Source organism: Babylonia areolata, chromosome 20 (genome assembly GCF_041734735.1).
Source record: "Babylonia areolata isolate BAREFJ2019XMU chromosome 20, ASM4173473v1, whole genome shotgun sequence".
Taxonomy (NCBI): domain Eukaryota; kingdom Metazoa; phylum Mollusca; class Gastropoda; order Neogastropoda; family Buccinidae; genus Babylonia; species Babylonia areolata.
The window spans coordinates 31142839-31160118 of NC_134895.1; the positions used below are offsets into that span (position 1 = coordinate 31142839).

The window sequence follows — 17280 nt, forward strand, 5'->3', positions numbered from 1 at the left end:
GGGTGACATCTTGGTGCAGGTCACGAGTCAGCGGTGTGGGCGGTGGCAACCATGTCAGAGAAAGGCGTCATGCTAACAGCCTCTGCTGACAAGACCATCAAGAGCTGGAAAGCTGGCAAAGTGGAGCACACTTTTGTCGGTGGGTGTTTGTAACTGTGGATAGTGTGAGCTTGTGTGTGTATGTGTTGTGTGGTTGCTTATTCTCATATACATCGGCACAATCTCTCTTAGTCTCTTCTGATCTCGCTCGCTCACTCACCTTGAGTTTTCCTAAAGATGAGTGAATGCAAACACACTACAATTATTAGTAATAAAAGTGCTAACCATGTTTTTTTCAAAGTGCAGTTCAGTTGAGCTTTTCAGATAGGAAGTGAACATCTAAACATGTTGTTTTTCCTTGTTCTGGTTTTAGGTTTGTTTCAATGTTTGTTTCTTGTGTGTGTGTGTGTGTGTGCTTTCTGATAGAATCAAGGATGTAAGCTTTTGGTTTTTTTGTTTGTTTTTATTAAATCAGTCTTCAGCATAACAGGACTTTGAAACAGTGGGAAAAAACCCTCTCATTTAGGATTTTATTTATTTTGGGGGTTATTTATAATGATATATTTGAATGAAATGTTGGGGTTTTTTTTTCAAGGTACTTTTGAAACTGGTTTGATCATGGTCCCTTGACTGACCTTCGTCCCTTCTAACACCCAGGCCATGAAGACTGTGTACGAGGTCTGGCTGTGGTGGATGACAGCACTTTCCTATCCTGCTCCAACGATGCCACCATTCGCCGCTGGCTGACCACTGGGGACTGCATCGGCGTGTACTATGGCCACAGCAACTACGTCTACAGCTTGGCGCTGCTGCCCAACGGCTCTGACTTTGTAACCAGCGGGGAGGACCGCACAGTGCGGGTGTGGCAGGATGGGGAGTGCGTGCAAACAATTCCCCACCCGACACAGTCCGTGTGGTGTGTGACAGCCCTCAACAACGGGGACATTGTGACAGGAGCCAGGTTGGTAGAAACATTGACAGTGCTGATCCCTGTATTTTAGGTCATGTTATGAATGTATTTGGTTGCAAGTTTGTCAATCATGCTCTAGGAATCTGATGGTCTTGAGTTTCTTGAGATTGTCTTCCTGTGTTGTTGTTCTTGTTCTTCTTAAAAGAATTAAAAAAAAAATATATATATATATATATATATATATATATTGGGTGTCCCCAAAGAAGTGAACCGCATTTTGACAAGTATATTCTCAGTGATAGAGAAACCAAATTCATTGAAAATTTTCACACAGTAACCTTAGGGTATTATCAACAAGTCTGCAAAATATCTAAAAGTTTGGATGCAAATTATGCGAGTATTGTCAAATTCAAAACAGCTTGTCAAATAATCCAATATCAGAGCTGTGCAATGTGACCTTCATTATGTTCATGCCAGCTGCCAGGTGTTGGCATCTGTCAATCAGTGTCAGTCTAAAAATAGCCTGTCTTGGTGAGTCTATTGATTTTTTTTTTATTTTTTTTTTATTGTCGTTTGCATCCAGAATCAGTTTTGCCCAAAGTTTCAGTTTGGAAGGATCAACCATGCCTTTGAGTGAAAGTGATAAGGTTACCATTGAAAACTGTTTTAAGGAGAAAGGCTGGGGTGGAAGAAGGATCGTAAAGGAATTTCCAGGCAAGGAGTGGAGTCATGTCACTGTAAATAGACTTATCGTTAAAATACATACTACAGGGTCAGTAGCACGTAAAATTGGCAGTTGGAGACCCAAGACTGCATGTGCAGATGAGAACAAGGACCGTGTTGAGGAACTGATTCAATCCCAGAAGGAGAACCTAGGGACCAACAAATCTCTTAAGAGAAGTTGAAAGCGATTTACAAGTGAGCAAGTCTTCTGTGCAAAGAATGATGAAAGAACTGGAGCTGAAGCCCTTCAAGAGGATACAGGTATCAAGGAGGGACCAAAATGTTAGAGGAAAAAGAAAAACTCGCTGCTGTAACTTGAATGACCGCTACTTGGCCACTGATGTGAAAAGGATCATTTTCACAGACGAGAAAGACTTTACGTTAGAGATAGCTAAAAATCGCCAAAACAGTCGCGTTTATGGGAAACAGAAATGAGAAATTCAGCCATCTCCCCTCTATCATGAGACTTCTAGATTTTAAAAAAAAATAATAGTTTCAGCTGGAGTATCCTGAAAAGGAAAAACAAACATTCATTTATTGACACTGATAGAGCTAAGGTTAATATTGAAAGCTACATTCAGTTATTGGATGACAATCTTCTCCCGGATTGTAGGTGTCTTTATCCTAGAAACAATTACGTGTTTCAGCAAGATAGGGCTCTTTCACACACAAGTAGGGTAACCCAGGCCCATCTGGAGGAGGCTACACCAGAATTCATCCAGAAGGATGAATGGCCTCCACAAAGTCCTGACTGTAACCCAATGGATTATGCCGTATGGGACTCTCTGAAGGAGAAAGTTTACCGGGGAGTGAGAGACAAATTGACCGAGCAGGCATTAAAGGACAGGATAATTATGTCATGGGAGGAGATATCAGTGGAAGAAATACGTAAAAGCATTTCTGCTTGGAAGAAATGGCTTCGTTTAGTTGTGGAGGAAGATGGAGGCCACATTGAGCATAAACTGAAATAAGTGAGTTTACCTCTGATATTGGATTTTTTTACATGCTGTTTTAAATTTGACAATACTTGCATAATTTCCATCTGAACTTTTAGATATTTTGCAGACTTGTTGATATACCCTGAGGTTACTGGGTGAAAATTTTCCATGAATTCAGTTTCTCTGTCACTGAGAAAATACTTGTCAAAAAGCGGTTCACTTTTTGGGGGACACCCGATATATATATATGTGTGTGTGTGTGTATATATATATATATATATATATATATATATATATGAAGTGTATTTCAGAAATAGACAATATAGACATATGCAAACAAAGCACATGCAAAATTTAAGCTTGCCTTTCTACAGCATAGCATGTGTATAATCATGTTCTCTATAAAAAGTTCACTGATGAAATGGTGACATCATTATGTCTGTCCACCACTCCACACCTTTCTTTTTTCGTTTTGAACCTGATGTAGCGATGGCGTCATGCGAGTGTTCACACGAGAGGCAGGGAGGATGGCTTCTGAGGAAGACCAGAAGGCGCTGGAGGAGCTGATCGCCAGTTCCACCATCCCCACAGAGCTGGGTGACATCAACAAGGAAGACCTCCCTGGCCCCGAAGCCCTCATCAACCCAGGTATATCCACTTCTTGGTGTTTGGCTTTGCTTGGCTTGTCACAGTCAGTTCTCTGTTGGAGAGTAAGAGTGGTGTCTCTGTATCAGTGTATGGGGAGAGAAAAGCATTGCTACTATCCAGCCCCACACCTATTTGTTTATTGCTTGTGGGGAATATTGTTTTCAAATCCTTAGAGTGGGTTGCTTTAAGCAACACGACTGATTGATTTATTAATGGTTTTATTCATTTATCATGCAGTGCCAGTTCTCCATGTTTGGAGATAGTCTACATTATTATAGTAGAGATCTTAGTCAGTATTTTTTGGTTTTAATCAAAAGAAGGGATGGTGTCATCAGCTTTGGCCCCTACTTTTCTAATGGATCAAACTAGGTTTTCTGACAGGCAACACTGTGGGACAGCAAAATATATGCAAGGATTTCATTTCAGAGCCCCCATATGTTGTTTTCCTAGCCCATGGTCTTGGCATTTTGACCCCTTCACTTTCAGCTGCCAGGATACATGTGGCTGCAGGTCTTTGCCCACATTTCAAAACCTAACCAGTGTGTTGGTTTTATGTGTAGTCAAGCATTTACTCTTTTAATTTCTTTTTTTCTCTCTTAAATACAGCAGATGTGTAGTTTATATGGATCATTCTGGGTATTGGCTGCCTCGCTTGCTAAACTGAAGCTAAGACTAAAAAACATTGATTTTGCCCATTTTCCCCAAGCCTGTAACTTGAGTGATGATTAAGAAATAAAGATTTGTTTTTTTTATGGAAATAAAGTTCACTTTCTCCTCTTTCCAATGCTGTTTTTGTTTTTCATTTTCGTTGAATAAAAGAGTCAAAATAGGGGGTAGTCGAAAGGCTTCTTGCACACCGTGGCCTGACACAGATCGCGTCAACTGGTTTTCACGTCTCTCTTTCCTTGGCTTGGCTTGCCTGTCCCATTTGATCTACAGAGCTATTTATAGTACAGTTGTGTTCGTCTGAACCTCATCTTTCCAGTGAATATTAGTTCGGCTTTCAAATCCGCATGTTGTGAATAAAGCTCATAAAAAACGATTTTCACTTGACTTTAAACTTAAAATTCTCAAAATTGGTAATAAATACAATAGTAATTATGGATATTAAAGAGAAGCTTTTTAATTTCCTTTCGAAAGGTATATGCAACTACCGCATGGTATTACTGGTACAGACAAGTTCAGAGTCAAAAGAGTGGCTGTGCATATTCGGATGCTGAAATGGTGGTCGCAGCTGAGCCAAACTTGAACAATGATCTTGTTTGGTTCTGAAACCTTTGAGTTCGTTTGATTTTACTGTCACACTGTTGATTATATCATCAATAAACATTTAAGAGGGGGGTATTTTTCATAAATGAGTGCACAAAAGTGCTCGATCATTGGGAATACCCCATACTGCCGCACCTCGTTTCGACTCTTTACTGAAGCGACAATCGTTTTTCTTATTTTCATGATGGAATTAATGATAAGTTTGTTAAGTTGCTGATTGTTGAAATGAAATTAATCAGCAGATATATTCTATGGTAGTGGTTTTGCTTTTATTTACAAAACACAAAGTATTACACACAAAAATTTCCATTTTTCCAGAACATCATCATTCCTGCAACTTGATAGCATGTGTTGTTGTTTTTTTTTTGTTTTTGTTTTTTTTAAGAAGTAAAAAGAAAGAAATAAAAAAAAAATTGCTGAATGTGACTTTTGATTAAAAAGTCCTGGTAGTGTCTGTGTCTGTCAGAGAGAAAGAGAATAGTGATGTGTATTTGTGCATGTGTGTCTGTCCATTTAAAAAAAAAAAAAAGAATTTGATGTTGAATTTTACAGATCTGTATATGCAATAGATCTAAAATAATTTTCTTCAAATCGAACTATTACTGTAGCCCATTTTAAAGGCCTTGCCCAGCTGAATACAAATCACTTTATTTCATAAACATAGCTTGATAAATGAAGAAACTGCGCCAGTTGCTATTTTGACAAATTTTGCCGTGTGAGAATTTGCAAAAAAATTGGATTTTATAGCTCAATATCAATAAAACTATCAGGTAATATAGCTGGAAAAAAATAGGCATCTTTACTATAAACAAAATATCATTTTCCTGAATTTTTAGCTGTCTCTGTTGTTTAGTATACGTGCAGTGATGCTGTAAAATTGGAGGTTTGTCCAAAAGCTCAAAATGACGCGCAAAAATGCTCAATTTCAGTGAACTTCATTTGATTGTGTAACTTTAGTTCTAGTACACACAGAAACATAATTTTTGTGGTGGGATGTTTGTTTTGACTTACAGTTTTAATGTAAGCTTGTTTTAATGTTGTTTTAACAGAATTTATTTAATTTTTTAAAAGGCTGCCGATACCTAATCATTCACAATGCTTTGGCACCTCTTTGAAACTGAAACTGCTCACAAATCTGCTCTGCCAAGGTTGATGACTTTCAGGTCAGGTAATCTCTGTTTTCATGTGTGCAGGGCGGAAGGAGGGTCAGACGAAGATGGTACGCCAGGGGGACAAGATAGAGCTGTACAGCTGGGACCAGGCCCAGGCCCAGTGGACCAAGGTGGGCGACGTGGTGGGCTCCAGTGGCGGCAGTCAGGCCACGTCTGGGAAAACACTGTTTGAAGGCAAGGTAGGTCAGCATGAAGAAGGCTGTTTGAAGGCATGGTATGTCAGGGGTGTGAAGAACACTGTTTGAAGGCAAGGTAAGTCAGCATGAAGAAGGCTGTTTGAAGGCAAGGTATGTCAGGGGTGTGAAGAACACTGTTTGAAGGCAAGGTAGGTCAGCATGAAGAAGGCTGTTTGAAGGCATGGTATGTCAGCATATAGAACGCTGCTTGAAGGTAGGGTATATCAGTTTGAAGAACGCTTTTTGGAGGCAAGGTATGTCAGGGGTGTGAAGAACACTGTTTGAAGGCAAGGTGGGGCAGTGGTGTGAAAAACACTGTTTGAAGGCAAGGTATGTTAGGGGTGTGAAGAACACTGTTTGAAGGCAAGGTATGTTAGGGGTGTGAAGAACACTGTTTGAAGGCAAGGTATGTTAGGGGTGTGAAGAACACTGTTTGAAGGCAAGGTATGTTAGGGGTGTGAAGAACACTGAAGGCAAGGTATGTCAGGGGTGTGAAGAACACTGTTTGAAGGCAAGGTGGGGCAGTGGTGTGAAGAACACTGTTTGAAGGCAAGGTATGTTAGGGGTGTGAAGAACACTGTTTGCAGGCAAGGTGGGGCAGTGGTGTGAAGAACACTGTTTGAAGGCAAGGTGGGGCAGTGGTGTGAAGAACACTGTTTGAAGGCAAGGTATATTAGGGGTGTGAAGAACACTGTTTGAAGGCAAGGTATGTCAGGGGTGTGAAGAACACTGTTTGAAGGCAAGGTATGGGCAGGGGTGTGAAGAACACTGTTTGAAGGCAAGGTGGGGCAGTGGTGTGAAGAACACTGAAGGCAAGGTATGTTAGGGGTGTGAAGAACACTGAAGGCAAGGTATGTTAGGGGTGTGAAGAAATCTGTTTGAAGGCAAGGTGGGGCAGTGGTGTGAAGAACACTGAAGGCAAGGTATGTTAGGGGTGTGAAGAACACTGTTTGAAGGCAAGGTATGTCAGGGGTGTGAAGAACACTGTTTGAAGGCAAGGTATGTCAGGGGTGTGAAGAATGCTATTTGAAGGCAAGATATGTCAGGAGTGTGAAGAATGCTATTTGAAGGCAAGGTATGTCAGGAGTGTGAAGAATGCTATTTGAAGGCAAGGTATGTCAGGAGTGTGAAGAACACTGTTTGAAGGCAAGGTATGTTAGGGGTGTGAAGAACACTGTTTGAAGGCAAGGTATGTCAGGGGTGTGAAGAACACTGTTTGAAGGCAAGGTATGTCAGGAGCGTCAAGAACACTGTTTGAAGGCAAGGTATGTTAGGGGTGTGAAGAACACTGTTTGAAGGCAAGGTATGTTAGGGGTGTGAAGAACACTGTTTGAAGACAAGGTATGTCAGGGGTGTGAAGAACACTGTTTGAAGGCAAGGTATGTCAGGAGCGTCAAGAACACTGTTTGAAGGCCAGGTATGTTAGGGGTGTGAAGAACACTGTTTGAAGGCAAGGTATGTTAGGGGTGTGAAGAACACTGTTTGAAGGCAAGGTGTGTCAGGGGTGTGAAGAACACTGTTTGAAGGCAAGGTATGTCAGGGGTGTGAAGAACACTGTTTGAAGGCAAGGTATGTCAGGGGTGTGAAGAACGCTGTTTGAAGGCAAGGTATGTCAGGGGTGTGAAGAACACTGTTTGAAGGCAAGGTATGTTAGGGGTGTGAAGAACACTGTTTGAAGTCAAGGTATGTCAGGGGTGTGAAGAACACTGTTTGAAGGCAAGGTATGTTAGGGGTGTGAAGAACACTGTTTGAAGGCAAGGTATGTCAGGGGTGTGAAGAACACTGAAGGCAAGGTATGTCAGGGGTGTGAAGAACACTGTTTGAAGGCAAGGTATGTTAGGGGTGTGAAGAACACTGTTTGAAGGCAAGGTATGTTAGGGGTGTGAAGAACACTGTTTGAAGGCAAGGTATGTCAGGGGTGTGAAGAATGCTATTTGAAGGCAAGGTATGTCAGGGGTGTGAAGAATGCTATTTGAAGGCAAGGTAGGGCAGTGGTGATGAACATAAGAAAACTGGCTCCCAGTGTAATATGAAAATCAACGGGTTAGTTAGGCCTCAGGTAGAAAAACAAACATGCTTTTGTATATTGTTTCCAATCAAAGGTAAGTATAGTAACCTTCTTTTTTTTAAGCTATATATTTCACATGCAACAACAGTGTTATATTCTTCAGTTTTGTATCTTGAGAATAATATGATTTTAAATGAGTGAATGTTTGGAAGGAATTTATCTAATTTATATATTTATATATTCATTCCGTAGTAGAATAAGCAGATCAAGAAGTGGGTGTGTAAGTTCATCAGTGTGGAAACCTAAAATCATTATAAGCTCATTGATTACACATGCCATTCTGTTCACCCAAGCATAAGACTTAAGAGCAACATTTTGTGACCGTGGCAGGAGTATGACTACGTGTTCAGTGTGGACATAGAAGAAGGGAAGCCACCGCTGAAGCTGCCCTACAACGTGAGTGAGGACCCCTGGCATGCTGCTCAGGCCTTCCTGCACCGCTACAACCTCAGCCAGCTCTTCCTTGACCAGGTGGCCAACTTCATCGTGCAGAACGCCAAGGGCATCTCCCCCAGCGCACCCACGGGCTCCTACGCTGACCCCTTCACTGGTAAGGCGGGTTGGGTTGGGCTTTGATGTTTTTTGTTTTTTTTAAATCTCATTCCTACTCTGTGTCTAATATAAGTGTGTGTTGTCTTGTGTGTGTGTGTGTGTGTGTGTGAATGTGTGTATGTGTGTGTCTGGAGCCTGACTGAGTAACACAGGAAACAAATGATAGGCGCTTGAAGGCTGCTCTCAGTTGGTTCTTCCCGGCCCATTGTTCAAATGACTCTGTAAAGTGCTTAGAGCTTAGGATAGGCGCTGTATACTGTAAGTACCCTTATTAATCAATCAAAGTTTTGTGTTGGGTTGGGTTGGATCACACTGTTGTGGTTTTCTGTGTTGTGTGTTGAGTGCCAAGAGCTTTGCAGGCAGCATGCTGTACAACATATTGGAAGATGACACAGGTTGCAGTGAAACAGATCTAATCAAATGATAAGAGATCGTCGGGTAGATCAGTACTGTGGCAATTTTTTGTGTTTATTTTGATGTAATTTGGTTGTGTGCACCAAACGTTTTCATTACATTTGAGCGTCACTAACATTACAGAGTTCTGAGATTAACTTATGAGTGTGCTAACATTACAGGCATTCCAGGTAAACTTGTGAATGTCACTAACATTACAGAGATCACAGGTAAACATGTGAATATTGCAAACATAACCGAAGTCACAGGTTTAACTTGTGAGTGTTGTGAACATTACAAATATCCCAGGCTAACATGTGAATGTTGGTAAAATTACAGATATCATGGACTGATGTGTGAATGTTGATAACACTACAGAGGTTCCAGATTATATCAGTGTTGCTAACATTGCAGAGATTCCAGGTTAACATGCTACTATTACTAGTGTTACTAACATTATTGCTAACATTTCAGAGATCCCAGGTTAACATGAGTGTTGTTGACATTACAGAGATCCCAGGTTAACATGTGAATGTTGCTAACATCTCAGGTTCATATGTGACTGTTTGCAAACATATAACAGTCATCTCTGTTTAGCATGTGAGTGTTGCAAACAGAACTTATCACAGGTCCCAGATTAGTCCCAGGCTAACATGCAAGTGTTGAAGTCAGAACTTGACAGAGGTCCCAGGTTATCGTGTGAGTGTTACCATCAGAAGTTAACAGAGGTCGCAGGTTGACATGTGAGTCTTGCCCAAACAGGGTCAAATCGCTACGTGCCGGGCTCAGGGGGCGGGGCCTCAGGGGATACCCACCAGGTGGGCCGAGCAGACCCCTTTACAGGTGCCAATAGCTACCAGCCCCAGGCCAGCGGCCTCGGCAGCAGTGCTGCCCCCACGTATGGTGCTGACCCATTTACAGGTACAGTATCCGCCCCCACTCCATGGATACTTTTCCTCATTTTCCAACAACCCTTACTCTTGCACCATCACTCTTGAATTGAAGAACTTTAACTTTGTTCTTTAAAACAATATCCCTCACCCACTCCCACTGTGAATGGAGCAGACTTTTCCTCTTTTATCTCAAATCAACACTCTTGTTTTGAATAACTAACATTGTTCATCAAGTGACTCTGAACACATTACATGATTCTGAGCACATCTTCTTCTCCATCATATGCGATCTGTTGCAAGAGGTACAGCTTGAAAGCCAGTTTTCACTCAGATTATAGAGTGGTGCTTTCGAGTATTGTGCACAAATTAGAAACTGCTATATATCGACAGAGTACAACAGTTGCATTACTGCCCCAATCTCTGTGCCACCCAGAACTGTTTAACCTGTAAGTGGGCCAAAGCCATGTTATGTAAAACCTGTAAAGAATGGACTTTACATGCGGTATTAACTTCATTAATGAAATATCATTGGACCATGTTCGAAGGTAAAACATAAAAAAGTGTATGTTTTGTGGTTTACAAACACATTGTTTGTTTTATGCTTTTTTTTTCAGTTCACACTCACTTGTTTGATCCAGAAACAAAATCTTGAATCCATTTTCTGTTTTTCACCTGAAGAAAAGGGGGAAGATAAGATATTACTACAAGTTTATTTCTGTTGCATTGTATGCTTCTGTTGCATTGATTGCTGGCAGATTTGTGTGACAGTTAGTAGTTGGTGAGCTGAAGCTGCTGTCTTGGCTGTTTTCCCATCTTTCCTATTATCATGGGCTGAGTTCAGTGAGTGTACATGGGGATGTGTTGCTTGTGAAGGGTCAGGCAGCTACAAGCCGGCCGCGAGCACAGCACCTCCACCACCCTCGGCGCCAGGAAACAGCTTCTTCCCTGTCACCTCCTTCCTGACGCTGGACACTGTCAATCCAAAAGCTGTCATTGGTCAGTAGGAGTGCCTGATAGCATGCATGTTGTGAGTGGGTGTGTGTGTGTACACGTGTGTGTGTGTGCACATTGTGTTTGTGTGTGTGTGCATGCGTCTACATGTGTGTGTGTGTATGTGTGTGCACAAGAGCAAACACACTGGACACCATCAATTCAAAGGCTGTCTTCGGTCAGCAGGAAGGCCTGATTGCATACATTTTGTTTGTTAGTAGTAGTGGTTTTGTATGTGTGTGTGAGCACACACACTGGACAGAGTCAGTCCAAAGGTTGTCATCAGTCTTTAGTGTTTGCATACTTGTTTTTGTGCGTATGTTGGTGGTAGTGGTTGTGTATGTGCGTATGTACAAGCATGCATAATAATAATAATAATAATAATAATGGATACTTATATAGCACACTATCCAGAAATCTGCTCTAGGTGCTTTACAAAAACGCTTTTGATAACATAAAACATTATATCTATGTTACATACACACACCAAAATGTGACCACACACACACACACACGCACGCACGCACGCACGCGCAAACACACACGCACGCACGCACACACACACACACACTGCATACATACATTTTAACATACATGTGTATCTAACAGCTACCCTAACAAATAGCACACATAGGCAGGCACAAACTTACATAAACACACGCACACACAATACACATTCATATACATGCATGTAGTTGTGGACCTGCCACAATTGAACTTATTGCTGAGGGAAAAGGTGAGTTTTGAGACGAGATTTAAAAGATGCGAGGGAATCAGAATGACGGAGGTTATCAGGGAGCTTGTTCCACGTTCTGCATACAGAACAATGTCAGTCCAAGGCCATTAACATTCAGCAGAAATGGTTGTTTGCATGTATATTTTTTCTCTCTCTGTGTTGGTGGTAGTGGTTGTGAGAGAGAGAGAGAGAGAGAGAGAGAGAGAGCACATGTTTTGCTTGTATTATGCTGCCCCTGTTGACCTGCTAGATCATAGAAATTTCTACCACCAGGTTGGTTAGAATGCTGGATTTTCACCCAAAATTCCTCAGTTTGATCCCTGGTTTGGGCACACCTGGTGGGTTAAGAGAGTGTATATGCATGTAGAAGATCAAATATGCACATTAAAGATACAGTTATCATGCCAGCTTTCGATGGGTTATGGAAACAAGAACATATCCAGCATGCACACCTCTAAAATTGGTGTATAGCTGCCTACATCATGGGGTTAAAAAAAGAAGGTACTACACATAAAAAGGTTACATGTGGGTGTGTGAGCATGTGTGTGTGTGTGTGTGTGTGTGTGTGTGTGTGTGTGTGTGAAAAGCCTGATTGAATGACACAGGAAGCAAATCAATGATGAGCAACCAAAGGCAGCTCTCAGTTGCCTCTACCCAGGCAGGCAGCGTGTAGTGCAAACGACTCTTGGAAAGTGCTTGAATTTTGGTCTCTGACCGAGGATAAGTGCTATACAAGTATCCATATCATCATCATCATCATTGTCAGATTCTGTGAGCGAGTGGGATTCAAACACAGAATCCTTCCATGGAAAGTCCAATGCTTTAACCACTCAGATGTTGCACCTGTCTGGCTTTAATGCTCTGTACTTTCTGTGGACCAGCCCTACAACTGAGTGCACTGTTAAACCCATGCTTCATACGTAAAAAGCAGTCATCAGAAACAAGTCAATCCCTTTGAAAACACCGCTAAACAATGTAGAGGCAAAAGCCAGCAAGTTAAATGCACCAGTGAGTATACAACTTATTGAAAAAGTGAAAACAAACATGCCCGCTGCAGTACGGAAATATCTGTAGCTGGTCCAAGGGAAGCAAACTGTTATTTCAGATAAATCCATTCTCAGTGTTCAATGTTCTAACAGGCTGGTTTGTCTGTGTCAGCTAAGCTGCAAGAGTTCAACAAGACTGTGGAGGAGGGGCAGCAGGTGAATGACGCAGCCATCAGTGAACTACAGAAAGTGCTGGAAGGCCAGCCATCTGAGTCCTCTGCTGCCACACTACAGAAGCTATTGGAATGGCCAGAAGGTATACTCCGTCTCTGTATTTATCCATTACTCTGGCTGCCTGTCTTAGAATCCCTTTGTCTCTCTGTCTCTTCATGCACTGTTGCTTTCCACATGCCCACTTATTTTTCCTTTCTATTTTCTAGGAATACCAAGCACATATTTTTTGGGGGTGTCTACTTTATCGACCAGTTCAGAGCTCTCCCCATGCCAGGGAATTTGAGGATTCAGGAGTGATAAGTTATATTTATAAAAAAAAATTTTTTTTAAATTAAAAAAATTAAAAAGAAGAAGCAGCCAGCACAAAAACTATAGGAGATACGGAAAGAAAGCTAATGTTTTTGTGAAGGGAGATGAATGAAGGCCTTTTTGCCCCAGTTATTTTGAATATAGATAACCATTCAGCATGAGGATGTAAAAAACATGTGATTCCCAACTATAGCATGGGTTTCAAGAAAATCAGAAATGAATGACTGTTGCCATTCCTGGCAGTTGATCACTGTGAAAAGACAATTCATCAATAGCTGGACCACACCCACTTAACTCTGTCTGGCCTTCAGCTTATTGTCTTACACCATTCCTCTATCTCATCGCCCTGTCTTCTCATATTATGAGAAAGTGATGCACCTTCACTGTCAGTCATGGTCACTTGCTCAGAAATGATATCTGATTGGATAGATGGACTGAATAGAGTCGGATGTTGTCATTTTCGACACTGTCATCATTACCTCAAGTTCAAATCAATTGTAAAGCAAGATAAATATATCTTTGATCATTATACTCATGCATAATCATCTGCACAGCTTGCAAAGTTGTGTAAATCTTGATGAAGTGTCCAATGCCTTTTTGGTTTGTAAGGCAAACCCTCTTTACGTGTGTGCTCCAAGTGGTCCAGTTAACAAATCATTACTGAGAAAAAAGGGGTCTTCCACCTGACAAATGCTGATTGTAATAGTATGTTTATAATCCAGACACATTAAACTAACCACTCACAGTCTATGTTTATTGTACCAAACTCTGATGAAGAAAAAATTGAAATACTTGCAGGATGTCAGTGGACATCTTACAGGTACTATGGCAACACTTTGTGCAGAACGTCATCTGATCTTATTGGCACTCAGCTGGTTAAAGCCTATCACCAAGCTTGAGGCTGTAATAATCCTTTGTAAAGGCTTATCAATAGCCAAAGTAGAGGCTGAAAATAAACAATGTAAGATTAAAGCTGTAATGTTGATAATGAATTAATAATGAAATATAATTTAATTACCAGATGATTTTTATATCTGTAATAGTACACAAAGGGAGTTTGTTCAGAACAGATGTGTAAATATTGTGTGAAATATGGAAGAAAGAAAGAAGGGGTGACACATTTTTAAAGACAAAAACCTTTCTCCCCTTGATTTTGTGCATGTAAAGTGACATTTGTTTAATTTTATGCAATATATCCACCTGTTTAAATGATGCTGCTATCATCTTTGAAGTCTTCATGCCATGGAGGACGAAAGAAGTTCGTGGGTATAATAGGTACTGTTAAGAATGAGGGCATTAATTTCACTGGTTGTTCTCAATTCCCTGTAGATCATAATCTTGTGTCTTTCTTTTTTTTTTTTTCCAGACAAAATATTTCCCGCTCTGGACGTACTCCGCATGGGAGCCAAGCAGTCAGCCATCTCCCGTCACTTCTGTCAGCAGCCAGCATTCCTGACCTTCCTGTGTAAGTGCCTGGCCCCCGGGTCCCCAGCGGCCAACCAGATGCTGACCCTACGGACTATGGCCAACCTGTTCTGCCAGCCTGAGGGGGCCAAGCTGCTGGGGGAGAACCAGACCCAGCTCCTGGAGGCCATCACCAGCTGCCAGGCCATGGCCACCAAGAACGCTCAGATCGCTCAGAGCACCGCTGTGCTCAACTTCTCTCTTGCCGCCACAGCACTGCAAGACTTTGAGCGCAAGTCGGAGTGCATCACGTCAACGACAACGCTGCTGGGCAGTGAGAAACAGGATGGGGAGGCCACCTTCCGTCTGCTGGTGGCCCTGGGCACTCTGACCCATGGGGACGAGATGAGCCAGGCTGTGCTGCACTCCCTGGACTTCGTCCCCAGGGTTAGGCAGCTCAAGGAGACCTCCGACCTCAACAAAGTGATTGAGTGCGCTGATCTTCTGGTGAAACAGTTGTGACGTTTTGATGTTAGGTTCCAACGTTTTGATGCGTGCATGTGTGTGTTAGCCAGTGTCAAGCTTGACTGTTTGGAAATGCAAGTGTTTAGATGTTGCGGGAGGGTTGAGGGGGTAGGGAGTGGGGACTTACAGAAATTTTGTTGAACAGTTATGTGCAAACCTGTTTATTTCTTTGAAGGTGAACTTTGGAATAGTTGTATGATTATTTTCTGTGATATGATTCTCTTAAGGTTTTTAAATTGACACCATGTCCAGTTGCAGAAGAGTTTCAAGGAGTAGTTTAAGAGTTAGTTGCTTACCCCATTTCCCTGCAGAACCATCCTGCCTTTGATATTTCTGATTTGTCCTAAGTCTTTGTCAAGTATTTGTACATTAGTGAGGGTCATTTTGTACATGAATTCTCAGTCCATTCCAAATTATAGTCTGTCCATGCTCAGTCTTTCAGTGGTTGCAAGGAAAATTCAGTTATTGAATAAAAAAGATGGGGTGGGGGGTTGTTTTGCATCTAAAGGGTGGGGAGGGATTTCCTTTGGAAAGGGTTGCATGTCTCTCTTTCTTCCACCCCACCCCCCACCTCCTTCTCCAGGTCCTCTTCTCCCATCACCCCAGTGTACTGGGAGAGCAGTATTATGTCAGCGCCCATGACATGAGTTTGAGAAACAAGTGGATGTATGTTGGCAACCGGACGAAAAAGCATGTGTTAATCTGTTATTAACTGTGTGAAGACTTTGGTTCTGGATATTAATTATTTTGTTTGATTTACATGTCTTTTGATATATTTGATATGGCTAAAAGGAAACTTGGGGTTGTGTTGGTTAAAAAAAATCCCACAACAGTGGTGGGATGATATTTTGTTGTACATCCTCCCTTCACTCATCAACCTCTGACTGATTGTACATAGTTTAAAGAACGCTTGCTTCAATGAAAATTTAAATAGTTTGCATATGTTTGACCAGTAAAGGCTTTCAGATCTTTTCATATTAATAATATCTTACCATGGATGTGCCTAGGTTCATAATAAACCACCAAGAGTGTTTTTATGCTTGTGCACAAATGAATTTATGAGGAGGGTAAATAATAGACCCCAAATTTTTCAAAAGTCTGACTTACCGGTAGGAGTGTTTATGAGAAATACAGTAAGTTCTTCTAAGCAAAAAACTCAGCTTTAATCCAGTGATGCTGAGCACTTTCAATCTGCTTGCTGAGTTTTGTTTTCCATGGAACATTGACAATTTATGGGTATGTTCTCTGGTATCTTTTATGTGTAAAATGATCAGAAATACAACACACCATTGACTTCAGGTTGTGTTCATTTGTCTTGTTTTAGTCACTATAATACTGTGAGAAATATGGGTGAATGGTTTCAGTTGCTGTTTTGTGTTACTGAACACTCACATGTGGATGGATGGTTTGCCACAAGTTACTTGGATGATCAGTATCAGTATCAGTAGCTCAAGGAAGCATCACTGCATTCGGTCAAATCCATATACACTACACCATGTCTGCCAAGCAGATGCCTGACCAGCTCTTTCTATGCAGATACACACACACACACACACATTCACACATCTCGAGCAGGAGAACCACTTTTACTAGAACAGATGTAAACAGCAGAAAAATGAATTGCCTTTGAAGTTTATTATTAATCAATGGTTGTGTTTGCAAAATTCATACTTAGGTTTAAATGTATACTAAAACAGTAAGTAAAAGCACCATTTATACAAGACAAAACAAAGTGTTCAGCTGTTAACATTATCAATAGCTATCACATTTACACACACAAAACAAAATATTCAGCTGTAACCATCATCTGCTATCAAATTCACACACATGCATCTCAGAGAAGTAGAAATGCGAAAATAAAAGCTTAACCTTTGACAAAAGGAAGTTGTCTCATATTAATGGAGATTTAAGAATTGAAGAAGAAAAAAATTGATGGAGGCTTAAGCATTTCTTGTATTTTTGGCTGGATCTGACTAAACAAGATCAGAATGTTTATCAGTGATCACTTCACTGTAAACCATTCAGAAGAGTTTCTCATTCCCATTCTATTCATATCTTCTTTTGCAAGACTACAAAACTGCAGGTCATCTTCCTGTGTTGAAATTTTCATCAAGATTTGAGTTTATTTTTTATTTCATTATTTAATGTTTTCTTACTCCATTCAGTGCCTTTGAGATGTCAACTGACGTCTATTCAAAATGTTGCCAAAGTGCCTATAACTTGTTTTAGACATCCACTAACATCTGGCATCTATTCCTATTTTTCCTTCATTGGGAAAAGGGTGGAGGATTTTTCCGATCTCTCAGGTCAACATA

The 17280-nt window shown here is 41.1% G+C and overlaps 1 protein-coding gene across 1 annotated transcript in view; it reads left to right on the top strand.

Annotated features, from left to right (window-relative positions):
* The window catches only part of LOC143295403 (phospholipase A-2-activating protein-like), an 18599-nt gene extending 2336 nt beyond the window's left edge, over window positions 1–16263 (top strand). The window contains exons 4-12 of the mRNA XM_076607079.1: window positions 20–139; window positions 697–1000; window positions 3098–3258; window positions 5721–5878; window positions 8274–8493; window positions 9651–9809; window positions 10655–10777; window positions 12666–12809; window positions 14403–16263. Coding sequence (XP_076463194.1) covers window positions 20–139; window positions 697–1000; window positions 3098–3258; window positions 5721–5878; window positions 8274–8493; window positions 9651–9809; window positions 10655–10777; window positions 12666–12809; window positions 14403–14962 — 1949 coding nt within the window. The 3' untranslated portion in view covers window positions 14963–16263. The remainder of the gene's footprint in view (window positions 1–19; window positions 140–696; window positions 1001–3097; window positions 3259–5720; window positions 5879–8273; window positions 8494–9650; window positions 9810–10654; window positions 10778–12665; window positions 12810–14402) is intronic.
* The last annotated feature ends 1017 nt before the right edge of the window (window positions 16264–17280 follow it).